The sequence below is a fragment of the Pectinophora gossypiella genome, chromosome 11 (assembly GCF_024362695.1).
Source record: "Pectinophora gossypiella chromosome 11, ilPecGoss1.1, whole genome shotgun sequence".
Lineage (NCBI taxonomy): Eukaryota > Metazoa > Arthropoda > Insecta > Lepidoptera > Gelechiidae > Pectinophora > Pectinophora gossypiella.
Window position 1 is genome coordinate 2,259,270 of NC_065414.1, and position 26,498 is coordinate 2,285,767.

At 38.1% G+C, this 26,498-nt stretch overlaps 1 protein-coding gene and 1 non-coding gene across 3 annotated transcripts; one reads left to right on the forward strand and one right to left on the reverse strand.

Annotated features, from left to right (window-relative positions):
- The first annotated feature begins 448 nt into the window (after positions 1 to 448).
- Positions 449 to 25,653, forward strand: LOC126370665 (neuroendocrine convertase 1-like). 2 transcript variants are annotated; one of them, XM_050015640.1, is made up of 15 exons: positions 449 to 752; positions 13,743 to 13,844; positions 15,546 to 15,749; positions 16,545 to 16,691; positions 19,063 to 19,164; positions 19,247 to 19,364; positions 21,290 to 21,408; positions 21,962 to 22,041; positions 22,197 to 22,329; positions 22,421 to 22,521; positions 22,793 to 22,885; positions 22,987 to 23,109; positions 24,039 to 24,199; positions 24,501 to 24,634; positions 24,827 to 25,653. In XM_050015640.1, exons 1-15 carry the CDS (start codon positions 528 to 530, stop codon positions 25,154 to 25,156), a joined length of 2,172 nt encoding a protein of 723 aa, XP_049871597.1. In that variant the 5' UTR covers positions 449 to 527; the 3' UTR covers positions 25,157 to 25,653. The 2 variants fall into 2 exon arrangements, with proteins under 2 accessions (XP_049871597.1, XP_049871598.1); XM_050015641.1 differs by lacking the exon at positions 13,743 to 13,844 and having other exon boundaries at positions 22,197 to 22,347.
- Positions 9,794 to 9,911, reverse strand: LOC126371050 (U5 spliceosomal RNA). The gene has a single exon (XR_007566944.1). It is a non-coding gene; the product is annotated as a U5 spliceosomal RNA (small nuclear RNA).
- Positions 25,654 to 26,498: the final 845 nt, after the last annotated feature.

Genomic DNA, 26,498 nt, shown 5'->3' on the forward strand with positions numbered 1-26,498 from the left:
ATCCTATGAACTATACTCGAGTAGTAACATGTCGAATGTGATATTACGTATAGGGTATAAACCTTCAGAATGTAAACCTGCAGTTATCGGCACTATATTGTAACTATCACGGTTATCTACGTAGGAATAAGTTCCAAAATTAAGGTGTTTTGAGTCGTTTTCTGATAGTTTATTTTCTTCCCGTTCCATTACGGGACGAGTTTGTTTCTAAATAATTGAAATTTCACTCTTATGTATAAAATGTAGAGTAAAATTTACTCTTACTATATATTTTTTTTATAATTGTATATAGGTACAAAAATTGAAAATTGTACGTATTGTTAAAAACGCGCGCGACCCAGGCACGTCACGCCGACACTCGGGTATACAAGTGGAAAATCAGAGTTTCCTGCGTTGTTTTTCGTGCGACCGTTAGTATTTGTGTGGACACCGCCGTAGCCGTGCTTATCCTGGCTTAGCTCAAAACTTCACAATAATATAAACAAAAAAAAACTTTCTCTTCGAACACAGATTAGAAAAGAATCCTAATGTTGTTTCTACAATTTATATTCCAACTAACAATTTCAAGTGTAACTGTTGTATTATGTTGGTATCCCGATTATGAGGTACCAGGCGGCCAGAGTTATCATGGAGTGCATAACGGTATGGAGTATGCAAAAAGCTTCGAGAATGAGTGGACCGTGCAGGTGGACGGCGGGGAAGAGGTGGCTCAGCTGATCGCCGTCGAACTGGGATATGTTTATGGAGGGCCGGTAAGTTTATGATACCCTGGTAATCTATTTAATACATGTTATAAAAGCCACCATCAGCCCACAGTGGAGCAGCGTGGTGGAAAATACTCCATACCCTCCGGTTGATTGAGGAGAGGCCTGTGCCTAGCAGTCGGGCGTATAAACTATTCATGTATGTATGCACGCACATGTTACAATAATAATTACATTCTTCTTTGAATTTGTGTTGCACCTCTGTCTACCCCTTCGGGGAAACAGCCGCGGTGCTAAGTTATGTTAAAGTTTTTCAAAAATATTTAGTTTTAATTGCGTAAGCAAATTAAAGTGTTTGAATCCAAAATTCATAAAATAAAAATATGGTAATGTAAAACTCATCGTTGGACGGTTTACAGTCCTGAAATTCTGGTCACAATATTCATGACTAGGTGGCCTTCTAAGTTCTTTGCCTTTGATAAAAGAGTACGTAAATTATCATGCCCGTGATCTTTTTGGGGGTAACCCGAGTTAAGTCTAATCTGCTATAATGATGATTTACACTATAAAATGAAATGTGATAACATTCACAACAGATTAATATAAAGGCATATAACATAACATAAACAGCCTGTATACATCCCACTGCTGAGCATATGCCTCACCTCAACCCACCGGAGGGAGTATGGAGCATACTCCACTACGCTGCTCCACTGTGGATTGGTGGGACACTACGGCACTCTCCGCTCGCACTAACAATGCTGATCTAAATTTACTTTCCCCCTTCCTGCGGCCTAGATTTCCAGACACAATACTCTTTCTTCTTTTATCGCGTGGGTTGTGAAGTGAATCACCAACCTCATCAACCCTGGTGTCAGGGTTATTATTGAGCCGGTAAAGGCCCCTGACATGGCTCGTGGAACGTCTACATACTAAATCACAGTAGTAACCGGGACCAACGTCTTAGCTTGCCTTCCAAAGCATGGACCATCTTACTTTCGGACAAACGGATGATCTGATCAGCCTGTCCTAACCAAATCAGGGTCTCACAAAGCGGGTGGGGTGTCTGGGACCTCCGGATCGTGAGCCCAACGCTCAATTACTGGACCACAGAGGCCGACAGCATACTGAAACAATGGGATTTGGATTATTAAAGAATTTTGGCCCTTACGACCATGTAGATGGTTCATCCTTTTATCGAGGACTTCTTCAGACTCCACCGATAAGCAGACTGAATGTATTCTACGATTTTCCTTTACTCACTGACTGACGCTACAGCAAAGAAATTAAAAAATAAGTCGAAGTTTTCACATTGTTTAAAGACGGGAATTATTTTTTAATTAAACAGGCGGCATGTCTTGTCGTCGTTGCCTTAAAAATTAATTATAAAAAGCTTTACGCATTATTCTGTTACCAATCTTTTTCTATTCCATTTAAAATTATGGATTCAGAATAGAAAGTACGATAATCCTTCTTTTGAAGTACTTAAGTAATTGGTTTTATTTTATATTTGTATATTTGTGTATTGGCTTTTTTATTACTTTTTTTATTTTGTTTTTTTACTAATCTGAAAAGCCGGTATTTGATCGATCGTTAAAGACGGGAATAGTTCAGCCAATAAAGGGGTTGTAGAGTGCGTTAGAGGGATCCTAAGGTTTTTTTTTCAGGAATGTATTCAGGGTGTTTAGGGAATTAACATACTAAAAGTCCCCACGATTAGGGGGCGAGCCGGAGTGGGGAGGGGGAAAATGTCCCATTTTTGGATTTTACGCTAATATCTCAAAAACAGAGCGATGGCTGGCTTTCGCGTCAACTCGTGATCGGGTGCTGCGTATGTGGACAGGCCTGCTTCTGTCAGGGAGCTCATAAAACACTGTTTCTGTGATAAAGTCACATAAACTCTTTATTTTTCACTTTCCTTCCACCGACTGTAATTGGAATACCATTGTATTTAGGTAAGTCTATAAATTATGTAATACAAACTGGATTAAAAGAAAAGAAAGGAAAACATGAAACAGTAGGACTAGGGCCCTGTGCTGGGAGGTTTTCTGGCCACGTCTTTCCCTCAGCGTTACAGATTCCGATGTGGTAGTAGTTTTTACAGCTAGTTACATAATATGTAATTTAATTATGTTTGACGTTCAAAAAGCGCTAACTTTGTAAGCCAATTTTGAAAAATAAATACTGGGTGTTAGTGACATCCTAACGAATACTGAGGGGGATGATTCAGACCATGATTCTGAGTTAAAATCAAGTGGAATTTTCCGTCGCAAAATTCATGATTTTTTTAATGATTTTTTTAATTATTTTCAATTCTATAATTTTGCGATCAAAAATTCCACTTGATATTAACTCAGAATAATGAGCTAAATCAGCCCCCTCAGTATTCGTTACGATGTCTCTTACACCCCGCACCAGTATACCTACAGGTAGCCATACAAGTAGGTATGGGTGTTAGTTACACCGTAACGAATACTGAGGGGGTTGATTCAGACCATGATTCTGAGTTGATATTAAGTGGAATTTCCTGTCGGAAAATACATGGAAATTTTTTTGTTTTCTTAAATTATTTTCCATTCCATACTTTTGCGACGGAAAATTCCACTTGATATCAACTCAGAATCATGGCCTGAATCATCCCTCAAAGTTTTCGTTACGATGTCACTAACACCCTGTATTTTTTGAATTTTTTTGACAGTGCTTCCTAGAGAAAAAAGTTATGGCAATGAATGAAGACTCATAAAATTTTCTAAAACATTGTCATTATATACTTTTATGAAATGCCACTCGTATTCGAACTACAGGCTTCGGAAAAGTGACAATAAATAAAACCCCAAAAAGCACTACCACTACCACCAACCAACCAGCCATGTATAAAATGGCAACTCTCCGCTCCCCACCAGCGGTTGAGCTAGGTTTACCTCACCCCCTCGGTCTTACTTCAGCCTTAAATCGTACATGGTCGTCAGACGTCACACACAGAGATGCGCGTGTACGATAACGTCAACGTGACAGTGTTACACAGGCACTAGTCTGTGTAAAACGAGGTGTTTTGTATTGATATGAAATGTCCACATACTTATTATTTCCAAAAGTATCTTGAAATCCGTCTAATTTTAGACGACAGAATTTTAAAATTAATTGCAAAGACTTTCTCTAATTTACGCGAAATAGATCAACAATAATCTAACGTAAACACAATACAATAAAACAGTGGTTCCCAAAGGCTATCTAGGCTACAACTCATCTAAGTTTACAGTCTGGGGAACTGTAGGAAAAACCGTTACAAATATGAACGAAGGACTTTTCAAATAACGAACAAACTTTGTTACTGGCCGCTTGGCTCGGTCGGTTGGCGTGTCGTTCTACAGCCAGCGGGCTTAGCACCGTAAGCGCGCGACTATTTCTCGCCTCGACATACGTCACCCGTCACTCTCTCACAGTTCTACAAAGAAAGAGACAGATGATCTCTGTCGCGGCGAGAAAGAGTCGCGCGCTTACGGTGCTAAGCCCGCTGGGCTCACTCCATATTTGCTCGCGACCCACCAGTGGGTTGCGACCCACAGTTTGGGAAACTCTGCATTAAAGTAAATATCAATCCCACATGCAATAAATCCAAAAGGGAAATCAAAGTGATGACGCTTGAGATATGTTCAAGTGCCGTATTGATAACAGTATATTGACGAACTTATCTGTTATCAGTCTGATAACGCAACAGGACTTCATAAGCTCTGTGGATAATCAATTTCATAAAGTACTTGTATTATCGTACATAATGTAAACTGTCTATACGTATACGTCCTACTACCGGGCACGTCAACGCTGATTCATGCTTCCATAACAACCCGGACACTGCTTTAAAGATTTCGTGTACTTATTTATTTATTTGTACACAATAAAACAGACACAAGAAACATACAAAGAAAACATATAGTACAAGTAAGCTTACCTTTAAACAAAGATATTTCTTCCAGCTGATAATAGAGTGTTAGTGACATCGTAACGAAAGCTAGGTTTGATTCAGATCATAATTCTAAGTTAATATCAAGTGGAATTTTCTCTCGCAAAATTCATGAAAATTTTAGTGTTTTTTTTAAATTAATTTCAGTTCCATACTTTTGCAACGGAAAATTCTGCTTGACATCAACTTAGAATCATTGTTTTCGTTTGTCAAGTTTTCGTTACGATGTCGCCAACACTATGTATATAGATAGACATACATACGCGTACAAATTATTCCTTCGTTCTCTCCGTATGCCGCGTTATCCCGTACGTGAAAGCGAGACAGACAGTTAGTGCGCGCTCTTTTAGTCTCTAACGGCTTACAAATAGCCTAAAGTGGCCCGTGCCCGGATGAGGTAAACCAAGCTTGCTCGAAGCTCGTGTCAGTGCGGGGCGGGTAGTGTCCCTTCTACACGTAATATTAATATTTATTCTTGTTCTGTGCTGCACTGGGAGCTAATATAGAACACAAAGTGCGTTAAGCTGCTATTTTTTTCAGGTCGAAACCGACAGAAGAATAGTAGTTAGAAAGAAAGAAAGAAACGTTTATTATAAAGGGACACCACAGTAACAAATATAAAACAAATAACAAATATATAATATAAGTAAAACACGGAGTAACACATAACTTACAATCAAAACACATAATAAAAACAATTTACATGAGAAATACAAATAATTGACTGGTCAACAAATACAAATAATTGAGTGTATGGACTGGTCAACGATGGTGGTGGTGTCCTTTATAAAAGGGCCTCACACAGCATAAGCCGCGGCGCGAGGCACGACGCTGGTATTCTGTGGACCCTGCGAAGTGAGGCACGGAAGCCGTGTCTCCCACAAATACAACTTGAATGAATACATAATAATATTTACTTAAAGTATGAAAACTAGTTCCCTTCCTAGAATTTTTATCAACCGTTAATGGGCGGTAAGCGGGCTGTCACTATGTTTCATTATATCCATCTTAGATTTCCCTCTGACGGTGTTAACTACTTGTCCGGACTAATGGGGAGAGCTGATGGCTCTCTAATGTTGCAAAATTTACGACAACAGAAGCGGCCTCGAGTAGCCCGAATTATTTTCCCGGAATTACATACTTAAGTTTAAATTTCTTTTTATACCAAGGGAATTGCAATATCTTTAGTCCTACCCACTGCTTGTAAAGACGTTGTCCTTTTCAATTTCCTCCTTTGGGTGGCCTTAAGCCTATTTTAATGACATTTCAGTTTAAACGGTATTTTTCCATCACCGTGTTTGTCCAGTGTGGTAGAGCCTTTATACATACCTCCGTCCACTGCTGGCCACGGATGTCCCTTCATTTATCGGATACACCCACGAAGCATCTACCACGCTGCTCATTGCATGAAATGAAAACCCCGTGATTATTAATTGAATCATTAGCGTGGAAGTATATTATGCTATACACCTCTGCCTTTCCCTTCGGGATATAGGCTCCCTCAAACAGCGCTTATCGCTATCGACCCACTAGGGTTGATTAATTCTTCAAATATTTTTCCTCTCAGACGACGCCCTGAGCCGAGGTTCGCGCCCAATTGGGCACCCTCAGGCCTGTTGTCTTAAACGTTGTACCGGGTGAGAGCCTTCAGCGCTCCCCATTTGTGCGACCAAGTAGTTAATGCCATCTGCGGCAAACCTACAATAAGTCACGTCAAAAAATATAAAATAAAATCGGGATATAGGCGTGATGCTATTTTATGTTATGTATATAACGTATTTTTAGCGTAAATCAGACTAATTTACAGGAAAGATGTTATAGAAGAAGAATTAGAAATACGACCTATTCCGCGTAGTATTTTATTGCTATGAATAACATCGTGAGGAAACCTACATTCGCGAGATGTGCATTTTCGGAGGTATGTGATCTCACCTGTAATGGGTTGGTTTTCCCTTCGCGGGTTGGAAGGTTAAACAGGCAGTCGCTTCTGTAAAAAACCGTGCCTGTCATATCTTCAGGTTAAAAACGGTATAACACTAGGTAGATGATGATTTTATTGCTATGAATAAACTTTACCTATTCAATGACAATAATTATTGCTTATGTTATTACGTTCTTCATATGTTTTCAACTTGGGAAACATTTTTTTCTTATACATTTACTTGCTGCGCTTAAACTACAAAAATATAAATAGATATTATTTAGAAAGTACTAGATGTAAGATTCATTTTTATGTAGAATAAATGTACATTACTCCATTACACACCCAGTACATTAGCCCTTGTTGACTACTCGTGTACTCGCGTCAGACAGAGTACTGCGGGGTGGAAGGCAAGAGGGAAACCACTGCCCATTTTTACCCTAAAACGCAGCATGGAGAATGCTACACCGACAAGAGCGTGGTTCTCAAATTAATGATGATGATGAAATGTACATTGAAAAATGTGGAAGAACTTAAAGTTCACAGTAAGTTGCTTCATGTAACGTGATTCAAAACAGTTTTGTGGGTGTCCTTCGCCAAGGCTGGTCCGATAATGGTGACAAATGTACAGGAATTAGTTGCGATCGTTTGTCTCCATTTGTTTTCCCAATCAGCACGTAGTTCTATACTTAGAGCTTCGAGAAGCCTCTATGACGTCATTCTATATTGTAAGCAGAACGTCGCTATTTTCGGTGAAGACTCTCTCTCTCTCTCTCCTTGGCATTTATTATTCCCATCTGATGGTGGGGTCTGCCTTCTTCGTACTTCTCTTTCACTTCGCTCTATCAGACGAAGATTATAAGAGCAATTTAATTTACATTTGAGGCGAGCCCAAAAGAAGATGGGAACACGACTTGGATGTCTCTGAAGGCAATTGGCAGAACATCTACCTGGATAAGGAACTGTCAGGAGAGGAGAAGAGAGGCATTTGCTCAGCAGGGGAACATAATAGACTAGAGAAAAAAGGTAAAATAACAAATATATAGATAAGGTTGGTTATTCATCGAGTCCGAAATACAACACTACGTTTAAAAACTGGAATCGCTGATGTGGGGTGTAAAACCTAAAGTGGAAGACTTAAGTGGGATTGGGGCGGACATGTTTGTCCTGAGCGGTGGTGGGCGCGGATTATCACGCATCGGGTGCCTCCTGACGGGTATAGGTACGTGGTAGACATCGAAAGAGATGGCGTGACGACTTGGACGCTTGCCGGAGTACGCACAGGATTTTTTTTTGACTTATTGTAGATTTGCCGCAGATGGCATTAACTATTTGGCCGGACAAATGGGGAGCGCTGAAGGCTCTCATCCGGTACAACGTTTAAGACAACAGGCCTTAGGGTCAGTTACGCACAGGACCGCGAAACATGGGTAGAGGAAGGGAAGACCTTTGCCCAGCAGTGGTATCTTGTAGGCTAGATTAGATATGATTTACAATATAGCTTTAGGACTGTATCCCAGAGAGGGTGGTTTAAATTTTTTACAAATAATTTGCTTTATAATTAATTGCCTTATAATTAATCTTTATTCTTTATTTTTATGACAGATCACTTCTCGATAGTTCTTCATGTTGGGAGGGAGGGAGACAGTCGAATTTTAGTACAGAAGCTTCTAACAATCCAAAGTATTTGAAAACCTTATTTTTGTTATCGAGACACAAAAAGGACGCCTACATATGTTTTCATTTCATTATTTGCAGTAAACACTTGTTGCTATAAAAGTTTCGGCAGGAGATTCCAAGAAAATTTCTTACACAATTTTCCTTTGTTAATAGAAAAAAGGTGGTTCTCTCTATGTTTATACTTTAACATTAAACTATCAATTTTGACCACTACGCTTACAAGTGAGTTTAACGTCATAACATAATGCGAAGGACTGAATATATTTTTTTAATGAATCCTCCTACACATTTATATTTCTACTAATGTGCAATCTAGTAAATTAGATGGCGATCCAGCCTCTAATGAATAAGGACAGTGGAGACGTAAGCGCACCCACGCTGGTGTTTTCTAAATAAAAAAGCCGTGCAATTTTTATTTTTAACGCTAACTTGATTTGCGTCCGAGTGAGTAACTCGTACAGACAGATCGGGAACAACGCTTGCTTGGAAATAAAATTATCAGGACAAAAATTGCTGTTATATTTACCTAGTATCACAACAACAACACAACAGCTACAACACAACACAACAACAACAACTATTCGCAACAACAACAACACAACAACAACTATTTTACAACAACAGCTATTTTACGTCCTACAATACGTGACATGTGTAAGAAAGATCTTCTTTAAAAATACATTGAGCTACTTATTCATTAAGTATATATTTTTTTTTACTTTCATCAATTTGAGCTGATAAAAACAATCAAAATACTAATAAGTAACAATATTATGTAAGTATATAAAATAAAATACACTTCGTATGTACCTACCTACTCTTACGTAAATCTCATGCCAATAGGTTTCACTTTTTATAAAATTATACGAATTTATATTTCAATCGTTATTACTCTAAGTCAGATTAATCAATTAAAAAATAACGAAAAAAAACACAATTACTTATTTGGTTTTGTAATTATCTTATTTGTACTGTTTCAGCATTATCGAATTCGTTTTACAATTTACTGTGCATGCAATTCAAAATGGCCGCTAGTGCTAATGAGGTTTGTTTTCCTGAAAGTATTTTTCAGGCGGCGTGAGCCGTAATGAGCGTCGGTAGTACCAGGCGAGCATAGCTCGATAGGAAATGTGTTTCAGCGCGTTCAGTGCCGATCTATTTCTGAAACTTACACGAACAGTCGACTACTTTCCCGCGTTAGTTTATTTTCATTTGTAGCGTGTCGCTAATGGTTTTACAATGAATAATTTTAACATTGAGTAATTGAAACTCACGCATAATTCTTTTGAATAATTTATTTATATTAATGTTTGCTTTGGCAGGAAAAGATAAGCAGAATGAATAGTTTCCGTTATTGATTTCCTAGTAAATAACATAAGTACAACATAAAGTATGCTAATTTTACTAGTGAACGATCACTATTAGGAACAGCAGTATTACAATGGCATTTGTTTGACATATATTTACGCTAACAAGTACCCGCATGTGAATATTGTACACGAACTGAAGAATGTTTCAGGTATTATAAGCTCCGCGTGAGCAGAGCGTCAAAAAATAGTCTTAAGACTCATTTGAGTGTTCCCCTCCACGGAAATCTTTAGTAAAAGGCGAAAGATTTATGCGTTTTGAAGGGAAACCAGAGTACCGAATGGAGTTAAACGGCGATATTATATTGTTCGCTGGGAATTATTCGATACCGCGTTTTAATTTTGTACAGCTACATCTAGCGGAGATCTACTAGAACTAATATTTAAATACCGTTAGGATTGATAGGTATTTGATTTGTTAGGTATTTAGTGCTGAATCAATTATCTGTCTGTTTATGGCAAGCATCTCATTGCTATTTAGAAAATATGTAGGTTAGGTAGTTCATTTTTGAATAAAATATACCTACATTTGAAATATTTTGGCATCAAATTACTTAATACTTACATCAATTTGTAACATAATCGAGGCTTATCTTATCTCACATTTGCCGTTTGATGCCAGTTCACGATCGTATGTAACCTTCATGCGTACGTAACAGTCATTAATCAATATTGTTAATATCAACCAAACAACTACAAACATTTTTCACAATAAATATTTATCAACGTTTTTGTTTTTGAACTTCTTTGCACATTGGCGCTCACGCCATGCGCCCCAGATGTGTATTTCTAATGCACAACGGTATCCCATCCCACCCCATACTACCAACCCCTTACCCCGTACACACACGCGCGCGCGTGGCATATGTGGCGACGACCTCCCCGCTACTTCTGATCGCCTGGTACATATGTGACTGCGGAAACTCACATGGCTCCACGGATATGACATGCGTCGCACACTTACGCTATCCCGCGACACCCCTCGACCTGTGTGTGACGCACTTTGACGTCTGTGTGGTCTAAAGTCGCCAGTAACCGTAAGCACGTGTGTGACGTGAAAAGACTGACTGCATTTGTATGCTAGATAACGGCCATAGTTGTAGTAGTAGGTGATAAAGAAATATGTAGGTAACTTACACTAAGAATCGTTGTGTGTAGCTTGGAGTAACTGAAACAAGTATTTTTTATCATTTTCGTAAAGTCTAAACATCCGCACTTTACTGTTGGATCTAGGAAAACTCTTGGAAAATTTACCTTTACATAGATGAAACCGAAGAGGTGTTGTGTTGCGAAGTAAATAACTAGACAAGTAGAAGTAGTAAGGGCTATTTGTAAACACATACGCTGCTCGTATGAATGAGCCGCGGCCCGCCCACCGCGGAGCATATGTGAACACCGCCTTGCTGATTATGTCGCCCTGGTAAAAACGTGTGTTCGCGACATCACATGACGGCATCCATTTTCATGTGACATGACATGAGCATCGAGTGTCGTATTGTCTCATTCATTCTTTATGAGTGTGACGGAAACGAACGTGGCGTTACACGAGCGTTAGACTTTGTGGTTATTAAAAAAATACTTTAAAAAAACTTGTAAGGAAAGTTTCTCGCCCCTTGACAATATAGCTATTTGCTAGATCATTTCGCAACGTTACCTCTTCGGTAAATACGTGATATGTTAAATTATTGGTACATAAAAACACTGTTCGTAATATTTATGTGTACATCTACATTATTCATTTTTTTTAATAAATGAAGTCAACATAATATTACTTCATACACTTTTAGGAAGATTTACAGCTGAACTCATCTATAGATATTAATATACGTTATTGTTAGGTACTTCTTCTTTGCGAGTCGATTGAGATCGAAACTAAATTTTTGCTGACCAATAATTGGCCACGCTTACGGCATTGTCATTGTTATTGTTACTCTACTACACATACAATATGCTAATTGAATGAACACAAACAGTTATTTTAATAGATGGATAAATTATCAAAGGAATAGGATTCGGAACAAGGAAAATTGATATCAATTCAGAATCATGGTCTGAATCATCCTCTCAGTATTCGTTACGATGTCACTAACACCTGAATATAAAAATCTATATTAATTATTACGTAGGTAAGTACATACGAGTACTTTTGGGTGTAAACGTCATAATCGTATTTACCAAAACATTTTTACTTGTGTTGGTAGGCCTTGGTCCAAACTGCGGCACGACGAGTGGGAGGCCCGGAGCTGCTGGCCCGTGCCGGCAGAATAGTACGACAGGAGTAGGTAGTAAAAGTATTAAGTCAGGAGTCGAACAGTAAACAGTACATTAATTGGCACTTCACAAACAGGAACTTAAAGTCACAGTTGAAGGATAATATATAGAATACAATATAAAGATATTTTCTTGATGCCTCCGTGGTGTAGTGGTTAGAGCGATTCCCGATGGGGACATTGTCGAAATCACTTTGTGAGACTGTCCATTGTTTGGTAAGGACTTTTCAGGCTTGAATCACCTGATTGTTCGAAAAAGTAAGATGATTCCGTGCTTCGGAGAGCACGTTAAGCCGTTGGTCCCGGCTATTAGCCGTAAAAACACCTTCACCAACCCGCATTGGAGCAGCGTGGTGGAAGTATGCCCATACCCCCTCCGGTTGATTGAGGGGAGGCCTGTGCCCAGCAGTAGGACGTATATAGGCTGTTTATGTTATGTTTCTTGATGCAAGATGCAATGGACACGTAGGTAGATCCCTTAAATATAGTGGACACAGGCACAGTTAAGCAATATAGACGTTACTCTTATCAAGTTCGAGGATGTAATGAGTCAGAGCAGAATAAAAGGAATTGTAAATTGTATTGAGAAATTCGAAATTTAAAAAAAAGAAGAGGCCAGTATGTGCGGAAGATCCCGCCATAGAACGACATTCACCGAGCTGGTTAATGGATCCAAAGTATTTTATATTCAATTAAATATGTCTATAAATTTATTGCAAGTGGGTTGGTTGCTAAGGAAGCCATTTCTTCCAGGCAACCTTTAGTAAACCAACCAACAACCTTTTTATGATGTTACTATTGTAGTTTTTATTTATATATTTTTAATGTCACTAGCAGTTGGACCACGATCTGTCGAAACCCACAAACTTAATCCCCAAAGACCCTAAAGCGTTGCGTTCTCGGAGGGATGGGGGTGTGATTGCGACGTCAAAGATAATATTATCTAAGCCGCCCAAAGGAGCCTAGGGCGCCGCCTACATCCCATTGTTTCAGAAGTAAAATACCAGGGATAAAGCAGTGTGGAAGAGCACATCGAACAATACAGTGGGGGTGCACTGATTTGGCAGAGGGTAGCATTCTTAATTCAAATGTTGCAAGAGAAAATTGCGTTACAAAACTTCGGTTTACTTTAGAAGGCTAAGAACGATTGAAATGCAAGTGGTATGAAAGGCGAAACACGGTTCTAATGGTGGTTTAGTTATTTTAATATTTTAGGTGTTATAAATATACAAAAACTAGGTTTAGTAGTAAAGATTGTTTGTCAATTGAATTCCCAATTTGATAATTTATCAAGCGATTCAAATAAATAACAATCAAATGTAACTTGAGTATTTTTTCAACAATATGTTTCTAAAACATTTTTAGATAAGTAAGTACATAGTTAGCGTATAATAATTTTTCAATTATCGAACTAATACCAATTCTCGCCGACATTACTATGAAGCATTTGTTTAGTTTCGGATTTAGTACACACACCCTCTATAAATAACCCGTACTTACTTTACTTCAGTCTCGACGACATCACACACAACACAACACATGCATGCACCCTCTCATTTAACACAAACATAGTAAGTACATCGCAGCATACTTACAGAACAATAACCATAAAGAAGGAAAGCCATAGTAATAGTGCAATTGAATTTCAAACACGTGAACTGCTAGGTATTCAAATTACATAGATATTAAATCTTTAAGCTCAGAAATGTACTAAAAAATAAAAAACATATTTACGTTCTATTTTCAAACGTTGCCTTTCATGCACAATTATTAATATTTAAAAAAAAAGTTTCATTCAAATTAAGAACACGTGTTGTGTCATCGTTTGTTTGTTTACAGGTGATCGGTTTCCCGAACACATACTCGTTCATTCGCTACGAACACAGCAAACAGAGGCGTGCGCCTAGCTCGCACACAGAGGCGCTGACCAACGATAGGAGGGTGAGTTCAGTTGCATAGGGGTGCGCTGCGACGACTTGCATTCGTTTCTGTTATCCTGGTACTCGACAGCCTCGGTACACGTGGTCTGTTCACCCGTTTTAGGGACGCGGGGCTTTTTTATTGCCGGCCCGCTTTATTGCCTGTACCCTCATTTGGCCTCATTTACGTTTAGAAACGTTCGCAACGTGTCAGCTTGGCTTATGTTTATCTTGCTTCTTCTGTGTAATGTAGATGTAAATATAATTTCTTTGTGCTGTTCAGCTGGGAGTTACTTTGTTAAACATTAAGATATTTGTTATGTAATACTTAATATTACTAACTTACTTACATTTAGAAACATAAACAAAGGGAAACAGTAGGTTTCACAGGGTCCTTACCTAGCCTGAAGATTTGCCACGTCCGGTTTTTTACAGAAGTGACTGCCTGTCTGACCTTCCAACCCGCGAAGGGAAGACCAGCCCAATACAGGTTAGGTCACGTACCTCCGAAACGCAAATTGGATTATCTTACTCATATTGTTGTGGTAGGTACTACATACTCGTGAAGATGACAGATAATGAACTAAATAAATAAATCATGTACCTAATTACAATTATTTTTTGTGCTTAACGTTCAATCAAGCAACAAAAAGTTAAGAATAAGATTTTATATACCTTATAAAAACTAAAAACTACACTGATATGAATATAATGTTAACTTTGATAGGATAGGATACCTAGTTACCTAAATCGATATCACCATCTACGGAGCGACTGACTGTATGAAAGTTGAAGTTTGCCCTAACGATTATTATAATTATTATAATGTATTTAATATATTGCACCTCTTTTTATTCTTCCGCAGTTACTCTCATACTACCTCTGGGTTGGCTGGAAGAGATCTCTCTTAGAGATAAGTCCACCCTTGTAAACGTCCATTTCTTGTTTGTGATGTAACTAGTTGTTAAGTGCAATAAAGTATATTTATTTCATTTATAACTACTTTCCGTTAATCAAGGTATAAAGTGGCCGTGGTAGCCCAGTTGGTAGAACGCTTGACTCTCACTGCGAGATCACAAGTTCACATCCAGAACGGGCTAAACCAATGTTCCAATTTGGTTCCGAATTCATGTTCAGATCTTAAATTATTACCATAATTATCATTAGTTGCTCAGCGGTGAAGGAAAATGTCCTGAGGAAACCCACGTACCCGAGAAAATGTATTTTCGGATATATCTATGTGGTCTGGTTGTGTAAAAATCTTTAATCTTTAAGGACGTGTCGAATCTTCAGGTTAGATATGCGAAGAAACCGGGATAATGCAATGGAGATGCTAATCTAGGTAAACAGAGGCGAATTAAGAGGCTTGTGTCCAGCAGTGGGACATATGTATGTAGGAAAATGAGAATACTATGGAAGGATAATGAATGGGAATTTGATTGTTTATGGTATGAATGGAGGATGGTTAATGAATGGGACGTAAGGCAATTTTAAAAAGTAAGAAAGGCGAGGCTATGGTGGGATGTCGGGCGGGTTAGAGGATAAGGGAAGAAGTTTTTTTTGTTTTGTTAAAAGTAATTAAAATATAAGGAGTAAAGATATTTAAAATATCCCGTTTTATTTCTATATCCCACATTTATACAGGCTGTTTAAGTTTTTATGATATGCTAACATAGTTTGTACAATTCTTATTATAATGCATAGTTTATGTTCACTTTTATAGGTAAAATGGGCCGAACAACTATTCACAAAATCTCGAGAGAAACGTTATACAGTGCCCGACCCGGACGCAACAATCAAGCGAATGAAGAGAGTCGAAGTATTTGATAATATTAATAATGCTACAGACGGAAGAGAAAAAAGAGATATAAAGGGAAATAATAAACCATTGTTCAATGACGAGCTGTGGAGCCATGAGTGGTATTTGGTGAGTTTTTTTACCTTTGATGGGTTTGCTCTTGACCCCAGACTTACCCGAAGGCATTGACGAGGCATAAGATGGAGCGAGCTCGCCCAGAAGGTGCCTGTTCGCTCTGGCCTTGAAAGTAGTATTTACTTACCTATTTTTTAATGACTTATTGTAGGTTTGTCTCCGATAGCATTAACTACTTGGCTAGACAAATGGGGAGCGGTGATGGCTATATGATTCGCCGCATATGACGGAGCTGAGGGCTATCCTTGTGCTATTTTTATTCCTACCAATGATTTTCTTAGCAGTTATGGTAACCTAGTATTTTATACTAGGGAACGCAGGTCAGTGTATCACAGTATCACACACACACAGTACAGGCAGAATAGTGGAATTTTATTTTATGTTTAAATAAAAAAAAGGAATTAGGTAGGTACTTAGTTTTATTTTCTTAAGTAACATAACAAAGTAGGGATTTTCGTATAAAATAAAATAAAGAGAGCATTTTATCTCCGTAGTGTATTAATGTAATAATATGAAGAGCTACTATAATCATGATGAAATAGAAATTGTTTCCTTTATACACGACGAATTTATTAAAAACATCATAGAAGGGAAGATAGAAGGAAAGAGAGGAAGGGAAAGGCCAAGAAGAGCTTACATGGAACAAATTAAAGAGAAGGCGAACGTCGGGTCTTATAACGCGGTCAAGGAATTGGCCTTTGATAGACAAAAGTAGAGAATGCCTTACCGACAAGAGCGTGGCTCTTAATTTAATCACCAAATTGTTTTTTAATATATATTTTTTTGCAGCAAGACACCCGAACAATGGCCAATCTACCCCGTCTAGACCTCAACGTGTTGCCTGTGTACGCGATGGGCTACAATGGCCACGGCGTCCGTCTCTCTATACTCGACGACGGCATCGAGCACAACCACACCGACTTGCGGGAGAACTACGTGAGTTTATGCTGCCCTGGTACTTTTGAGGTACACCTAGTAAAAGTCGAGCGAGAGTGCCACATATTGAGGCAAATACTGTTGTTTGTTTGTTTTGACGCCACTGTGTGTCGTCTCTTTAGATAAAGTTATCTGTGGTTGATAAGTAGCAGCAGTAACAATTTTTTTTTTTCAAATATGTAAAACTGTTTTTTATTAAATAAGAAATATTTATTGATTAATACACAAACAATAGAGTACTATTTAAAACGCTACCTATTACGCGGATACTACGTAACATTTTAACATCGCGCATCGTATCGACAACAAATAATAATATCGTATTGTAGTTTTAAAATCGACTAGTGAGATCTTATGTAGCCTTAGTACCTTCGAGGAATACCTAGTAAGAATCGTTCGAGCTACGTGGGGTAATTGCGACTAGACGGAAAAAATAAACGTTCCATAAATCACTTGGGTTCTGGTACATTACGTTAATCAATATAATTCTAGAATAATTCACAAATAACTGATGAAAAAAATTACATCAGTTATTTGTAGCTTATACAGCAAGAGCATTATTAAAAAATGATGGTAGAAAAAATGGGCAAAATAAAAAGACCTTGGCAACCCTGAAGAATTTCTATATTCAGTCGATTAGTTTTATGAATATGCAATAAGGTTATATTATATATTATTGTTAGGGTATTACAGTTTGAAGTAATTAGCTAATTAGGTGAGCAATTTTCCACTACAGCTGCAGCACTTTGACTTCTGGGCTGATTTCCGATGATCTCCTTGTATCCATTATTTACGAGACGTTCTGTACAGCTTATATTATGTTATATTTTGCCTTATATATTTATTATTTATCTATGGCAAGTCTCTATCAATTATTCAAATAATATCTAATTTAAAGGATTTTGATTGCATAGCACAACACTCGTGCCGTCTTTATGAAAACTCACAAGAGAAAATGAATTCAAACCCCAATCGAGTCAGACTTTATAAATCAAATAAGATTATGGTTTGAAAAACAAAGAATCTTCAATTCATCATACAAGACAAGTGTACAAGAGAATGTAAAGAACACAATACCGTTTTGTGGAACGAACGGAATTGCAAACACGTGGCCTCTTTCCCGCCAACCACGTTTTTACAAGTTTATTTCTACCGACGGCTGATTTGGGAACTAATCTTAATAGTACATTTTGGTCGAACATTAAAAGTTACTAGCGACGCTTTCAACTGAATATATAAGTTTGTTTTCACTACCTGATCGTTATAACGCCTTGGTATTTTCGGAGTGCATGGTTGGAATTTTCCGTAGTAAAAAGACGCATCTAAAAATTACGCCTTTTTTTTCATTTTAGGTTTCTTTTATTACCAACTCGGCAGGATGGGTGTTGCTGTATGTTTATTACTTTATTAGTCTTTGAGGAAACCAGAGTTTAAGGATTCATTGTGAGAAATAAATCCCTTTTGTAGTTTTTCACAGAATATGGTTTCAATTTAGAGAATAGACCTACCTACTGACTGACACTTTGAATATTTCGATACTCAACGGAGATATAAATATTATTAAGCAATCGCTCATCGTACAAATTTTGTCATTTTGTAGCAATCTAATACCTACGTAATTCTGTTCCGAAATCCACTTTTTTATTGTATAGTTCTCAAACTAGACTCCTCCAACCAGTTTCAGTTTCTAAGACCCTGGTGCAAATCGCACAGCTGATCCGTTAGCTGACGTCGAATACCGGTCGGCCCTCACTAATCCGACTTCTATTTTTACCGATTGGAATTTTACAACTGAATAGATCGCAATCTTCACGATTGAAGGGTCTAACGTTGACGATAATTATTAATTACAATTAAGTAAATTACATTCCAAGAAAAAATTGCAAGATTTCTTATTAATTCTCAATAATTTAGTAACAATAACAGCCAATTTGTCCCGATTTACACCTACCGAATTGTTTAGTTTAGCTTTATTAAAACTAAATAATGGTTACGCACAAGTTCTTTTTAAAGTTCCACATGTCTACTAACAATAATGAAGGTTTCGATTGTAGATAACTCTAAGTTCTCTGATGGACAATGTTGTAGTAGACCAATTCACAAACAGAACGAAGTCCATTAACATCGAACTCCTTGGAATGACGAGTATGTTTCGGAATACCTCTGGCTGGTTTCTGTCGCCCTGGTAAGTTCGCGGCCGATATGACGCGCGGCATGTCAGCTTGCACCGTTCGTAGGGCTTCGGGGCGGGGTGATTCGTTTGTTTTGGCAGCGCCATCTAGTACCCCATATTCACACATTTAATTTAAAACAATTTTTGTTTATTTTTTAATTTATTTGTGACTAATATTTTTATCGTTTTTATCTTTAGGATCCAGAAATTAGTTGGGACTGCAATGACCGTGATTCGGACCCTACGCCGAGATATGAGCAACCGATGCGAAATTCACATGGAACACGTTGTGCCGGGGAAGTATGTAGCATAACATATTTTATATTTCAAAAACAGCTGTAGACGGTTGTAATAAGGTTGACATTTAAACTATTATTTCCAGATAGCAATGACTGCTAACAATAGAAAATGTGGAGTGGGCGTGGCTTGGGGGGCCAAAGTGGGCGGGATTCGTATGCTGGACGGCCGAATCACTGACCGGATTGAAGGAGAAGCGATAGGTAATCGGGCTCTTTCACATTCATGTTCGCCTGGTGATTTTGTCTCCATGTTGAGCCCAAATTTCGTATTTGAAGCAGAGTATTTTTTTTATTTTTTGTTCCGGGATCCAAAATCTAGATGGCGTTCGCGAGACATATACCTGAAGACATTAAATAAATCTAAAGATGAGAGGCACAAAGTCGTTTTCTGCAATATGTCCACTTAGAATTGTTATTCATCCTAGTGCCATCTATATTTTCAGTAATGTATCAAAAGCCGGCGACCTCGTTGTATGAAACCAGGTCATTTGAAAGCTGCTTGAGTTTATGTCGCCTTAGTAATGTGGGTGAACTGTGACGTCTTCTCAGTGCCATGGATGGACGCATTTGCGCGACAGGGAAGTTGTGTTGGCTTGGCGATAGTTGGTTGGGCACTGAGTTGACAGATGGTGTCACCGCTAGAATCTCTAGGATACATTCAATACTTCCTAATATTGGAAATACGTGTTAATGTAATGCAAATCATAACACAATATTTACATATCTATTTATTTATCAAGATTTAACACGGCCAATATGTATTTCATTCCAATCCAATATTTGATAAGAAATATTCAACTACACATTTGACTAGTAACTAAACGGAACTGAAGCAGGCCAACAGTATATTTCTACTTCAGTCTAGCACTTATGTAGCACACTGCTACTCAAATCTCATGAGGTCCTGGTAATATGGGCAAAAAATGACGTAACAGCATAGTGCCAAGGTGACAAGGAGAAGAAATCCTTCAGTGTTTACCTCTAATCTGTGTTGTTGGTTAGCACTTACTTACCTACCTAAAAAAAAGAATTGCTTATATTTTTGTAACAAATCATAACAGTAAACCAAAATCATCTATCTACTATTAAAATAGGAATCTATCAAAATGGCTATAAAGCTAATAATATAAATAAGGCTATTTTCCCTTATCCCTTAGTCACATAGAATAGCGGTTTTATAAAATGTTTCTATTTTTCAGATTATTGTTGAATTGAAATAAAGTATCTACTGGCTTTTAGAAAATAGCCAAATAGGTTGTTCTTCTAGATTACAATTTGAGGGCTAATTTATTCCTAGTTTAAAACACTTACAGCAGTAGTTATAAAGCGAACATGGACTATTATCGTCGTGCACGGGCTGTTGTCGCACCGGCGCGGCGCGCTTTCCTCGACTTGTTTTGCTACCTTCTACCAGGAGAACATAGTCATGAAGAAATTACACGTGCACCATATTTAGCTTATTCAGGCGTTTTATGACTTGGTGTGATAAGCAGGCATGGAGAAAATGAACGATATAATTTAAAAGAATATAATATTAAGTATTCTTAATCAAGAATCTATTTTTACGCTATAACATAAATTGCATGGTTTACTAAGCTATCTACTTCGGTCTAATAAGTGTAGGTAACTACTAACTATTGTAAAAGTAATTATAAGTCTAATATTGTTTATTCTTCCATGTTTCTACTTCCACGCAATCCACGTTGATTCATATAGGTTCATCATCAGCCGTATGACGCCCACTGCTGGGCATAGGCCTCCCCCAAGGATCTCCACGACGATCGGTCCTGCGCTGCCCGCATCCAGCGGCTTCCCGCGACCTTCACCAGATCGTCGGTCCACCTTGTAGCGGGCCTACCCACTGACCGTCGTCCGACACGTGGTCGCCACTCCAGAACCTTTCCGCCCCATCGGCCATCGGTTCTCCTCCGGGATGTAAGGGGCTCCAAACGACACCTTTCGGAGCCCAAGCCAACCTCGCCTGCACGCGGTACATCCTGCTATTCAACGAAAGAGGCTCTGGCGACCCACCAACACGCACTGGACCAGCGCGGTGGGCTTATGGTCCAAACCCTATATGTAATATGACCTCATATAGGTTAGGTATAATTATTTCATTCTATCAGCTTACGCGTGCGATAAGGTGGATATCTACAGCGCGTCATGGGGCCCTTATGACAACGGACGCACGGTGGAAGGACCGGGGCGCCTCGCGACAGAAGCGTTCAAGCGATGCGTAACTGAGGTGAGTGACCCTTTGTACTATGAACTACTTAAGTACCCACGCATTACCGAGCTTATTGTTAAACTAAAGTATAATACACACAGAACCTGGCGCGGCGGCTTTATTCATTGCAATAGCAAGTCGGAAAATGTAAATGTCGCCGGGTATAAATTGCAGACATGTCGCCAACATGTTTCTTTTTCTACACAATACTTACACACAACCCGCCGACCCGCCGACAGAGCCCACCGACATAGCCCGTCGGCACAACCCGCCGGCACAACCCGGCAACATGCGTTCGCCGGCATGTTGGTGACATGTCCGCAGGCATTAGTTGCCTGCCACTTACATTTTCTGACTTGCAATGAGTGAAACTGAAACCGCCACGCCAATAAGGCCGCCGACAAAAAGTTGCTGATAAAGCTGGCGGGTCGGCGGGCTGGGTGTGTATTGCGCTTTAGTCGCACGCACGTGATACGTGGTGAGCCATATCGCCGTCTACTATGGCAGATTATCTACAATTAAGGTTGAAGATATTAGTTACTATACTTATAATAGTTTTCTGATTGGTCAGGGTCGCGGCGGCAAAGGCGCGATATACGTATGGGCCAACGGGAATGGTGGCGGAAATCATGACAATTGCAACTGTGATGGGTGAGATTAAACTTTATTTTCAAAATGTTTATTTGCCCCACTCAAACGTTAATTTTTTTTCAAAACGTTTCAATAGATCGTATTTTAATGAATATATAATTACTTATAGACTTATAGACCTATTCTACTAAATTGCTTCATTTCGTCGTAAACAGGTACTCATCTAGCATCTACACAATATCGATAGGTAGTGCTTCTCAGCAGGGCCTGTTTCCTTGGTATGGAGAAACGTGTTCATCTACGTTAGCCGTTGCCTACTCTTCTGGTGCCTACAAAGATCAGAAAATTGTAAGCAGTCACTATAATGTAATGTCTATTCTTGTTTTACCTTTGTTGATAATTAGCGATGGAAAGAGACGAATATAATTTTCTGTTGTAGGCGACTACTGACACGGGTGATTCATGCACACTCAAGCATTCCGGTACGTCGGCGGCTGCACCACTAGCAGCCGGGATCATAGCTCTCGCTCTACAAGCGAAGTTAGTGCACTTGCATTCATTTCTGATGCCCTAGTATTTCGATCGGCACGGTCTGTTTGTCTCAATGCCTCGTGGGACTATTCTATTCAGTTACACTCGTCACGCGCGCAATTATTTTGATTTATTTATTTTTTATGCCTGTTTATTGTAAATTGTGACGTTTTATACAAAATTGTTCGAGAGAAGAATTTTAGCCGCATTGATTTAATTGTATTTATTTAGGTTTGTTAATCCTTTATGTTTTTCTACTTACGAATTGTTTTATTTCCAGTCCGAATTTAACATGGCGAGACGTTCAACATTTGGTTGTTTGGACTTCCGAATATGCACCACTCTCTGCAAATCCAGGCTGGCAAATAAACGGGTTAATATTTCAACAAATTGAGTCCGAAACATAATTTTGTACACAAACTTAATCGATTGACCTGTATTTCTATGATAATATATTCCCTGTGTATGTTTTAGCGTTGGTTTACGTTTCGATGTCCGTTTTGGATTTGGACTGCTAAACGCTGGTGCTCTCGTGTTAACAGCGCTCAACTGGACTACAGTCCCTGAAAAGCATATTTGCAGCGTCGGAGCTTCGCCGTAAGTATGCCGCCCTGGTATTTTGGTCGATCGCTTTCTGACGAATCATGCGAAATGAGCTCGCGAGGCGCGCGCGTGTAAACAAGTGGGAGCTTTGAATATTATGCTCCTCATATATATGATTTCCTAGTTATCATGTTCGGTAAACTTCGACCGATTCCCTCTACGGTCTTGCCCCAGTCATGGACACTTATGTCGACACATTAGTAGTATCGCCATCTACGACGAGACTCGAGAGTAGTGATGTAACGAATGTGTGTTTTTGAACATTCGCGAATGCGAATGCGAATGCGAATATCTGATATCGACATTCGCGAATGCGAATGCGGATGCGAATATTCAGATTGTGTTCAAATTTGGCGCCATTTGTATGGTTTGGTGGCAGAATGAATATTCAAGGAAAGGAAGAACTACAACTGCTATGAGAAATCATTTGAAAGCAATGCATAAAACCGAGTTTTCCGAACGAATCGATTTTGATTTTTTTAGCCTACATTATTTTATTTTAAAAATAGTTTTTTTCTAAGAAGTACATATTCGCAAAACATTTTGCGAATGCGAATGCGAATGCGAATATGCAAAAAATTGCGAATATTCGCGAATGCGAATGCGAAATGCGAATATTCGTTACATCACTACTCGAGAGTAACTTCGTAAAAAAAAAGATTAAGACAAAAAAATCTATTAAGCAATATTTGTATTAATGTAATAAATAATTTAGTAATGCTTATCAAAATAAGCTAAGTAAATAATATAAAAGATGTATGAATGATGGTTAGCTAGGTGTACAAAATAATGTTGGTGTATTATTAGGGAACAGACTCCTTCATTGACTATAAATGTACTGTCATTATTATTTCCAGAGTAGGTAAAAAAATAAATAAAAAAAATTTGGCTCTCAGTTGTATATCGATTTATTTTTCTTTCAGTCTGAGTGAAGAAGAAGCCCGTTTTAGCTCAAAGGAACCTATTGCGATAATCATTAAAGTAGAAAATTGCATAGTGAACTACATAGAACACGTGGAACTGATAGTAAACATCCAATACACGCGCCGCGGAGCTCTAGAGTTGTATTTGATATCGCCACAAGGTGAGACTATCTGGCATTTATGAACGCCTAGTACTTTAGTTGAACTGTTACGTCTGGGAGTCCCAAGAATCGTCACTACTGTCTGTCGACGTTTGAATGTTTTTGGTATTTTCGAAAGAAGTTTTATCGATATACTATTTAATTAAAAAAATCGTTTGAATTAAATGTTTATGGAATGGAAAGACCGCTCTCATGTCATGATGTCTTTGTTTGACTGATTTTCGCAGCAATTTTTATATTATATAATTTATTCTTTTTAAACAATTTCTGTTCAGTATTTGATTGTTTACCTTACCAACAGGTACCAGAATCCAAGTGCTCAGTCCACGTCCTGTGGATTCCTCCACCGCTGGATTCGTCAATTGGCCTCTGACGTCAGTAGCCACGTGGGGAGAGAACCCCAATGGAGTGTGGACAGTGGTTATTCAGGATAAGGTAAACAAATATAATAGTATTTTGGAAAATTTACAGTTGGCTTCTTATAGTTCAAATTATATCAAACGATGCTCTTTGAATTTAAACGTATTATATTTCAAAGTATGACTAATTTGTTATCATTTAGGTATGTTACTATGCCATAATCTAGGGTCTTGACGTATTATTTTAAATCTATTTACTGCTTTTCAGACGGGAGCTAAAAACAAAGGGATATTAGGCCACACCAGTCTAGTCCTTCACGGTACGCATGAAATGCCGGATCACATGAAGAATGGTCCTAGAAATTACAACTACAGCTACAATTATCAAGAAGTGTTCGACTACTTCGATAATATCGATAGTGACGACCAAGATACGGTAACTGGTGACAACAATGTCGCGGAATCACCAGAGACGCATAACAAGGAGAAACTCATCGATGCCAATATCGATTCCAGCATTTTGAATGAAGTTGAAAACGAACTCTTCAGAATACACCACAGGAATAATGACATGTCCAATTTTGGTTTTGGAATATAATGTTTCGGGTTTGAAAATAATTTTTAGTGAATTTATTATTATTTAGTTTGGAGTTGCACTTTATACTATTTTAGTTTTAATAACAATCTTTTTTACCCCTGATTTTTTATAAATCTCAGTTCAATTTATTAAGTATATACCTAATGTAATTGTTACTAAATACACTTTTTACTCTAAGATTATAATTAATTTTACTTACTTTGAATAAAATGTAATTGTTATTTTTATTATGTGATCAGACCTTTAGTAAATTATATCAAAAAATGTGTCTTGAAGCGTAGATTATAACAACCTTTATCTACAATATAATCCACATTTAATGTGACAGTAACATGTTAATATATCAAATCTATAGCTTTGGTATTACTTACATAGTAATGACAGTATAGTAGATAGTAACTTGTACAAGTAAACCAATATTTAAAAAAAATGCATGTGAATAAAATCTGGTTTATGAATTACTTTATAATGCAAATTATACCTACAAACAACGTAACCATAGTCACTTAATAAACATTTTCAAAAGCATTATTACTTTTTATTCATATAGAATACGCGCGCGAACAAAATGATTTCCTATGGTTTTCTGTGCTCCTGGTAGAATGTACGATATGTTTCGATTGACGAAACGTCGGTGAACACTCGAGGTGTGTTGGTTGTCTTTAGGTAGGTACGTATCGCTATGCTACGTTTTTAACGGAATTTTAAGGGAATTTTTGAACGAAATTATTTATACCGTTTCTTGCAGTGAAGTATTTTAGTTATTTTCAACCAACATTAATAATAATAATAATCTCGTTGAATCAAAGCCAGCAAGATCCCGTCTCTCCCTTCCCAGTAGATGGCGCAATCTGTAGTAGTCAACTCGTGGAATATTTATAAGAACTGCTGCAATTCATGCATTCCTAGTAGAGTTGACGTTTGGTTACGTCTGATGAAATTGGATCCTATTGCAAACCATTTCGCGTTTAACTAATATGTCCAAATTGTAAAGACCTCTTTTCCGTAAATATTTGTTTGGTTAGCATAGGTCTCTATTATTTGGACCTTTAAGACTACAAATTTTCACATTAGTTCAGCTATTCAATACTAGATGTCAGTTTTGTATAAATTCCATTTTATATCGATAGATGGCGCCTTCCTTTTGTGTCCGAATAAGATGTTGCAGTTTATGTGGCCCTGGTAGGAGGGAATGAAACGATTTGCGTCCGACAATTTGTTAAACGTTTAATCAATAAACGTTTAAAGAGAGTGGATTCATTCATCACATTTTGTAAGTAACTTTAATAGTACCTTTAATAAACCCTTTTTAGGATAACGCCAATGTCATTAGACCAGTATA

Bases quoted from the DNA above. Each gene is read 5' to 3' on its own strand.
- LOC126370665 (XM_050015640.1), top strand. From the start codon at position 528: ATGTTGTTTCTACAATTTATATTCCAACTAACAATTTCAAGTGTAACT. The intron at 21,409-21,961 runs GTGAGTGACCCT...CTGATTGGTCAG, and splicing joins TCAAGCGATGCGTAACTGAG to GGTCGCGGCGGCAAAGGCGC. The intron at 22,886-22,986 runs GTTAATATTTCA...TGTATGTTTTAG, and splicing joins CCAGGCTGGCAAATAAACGG to CGTTGGTTTACGTTTCGATG.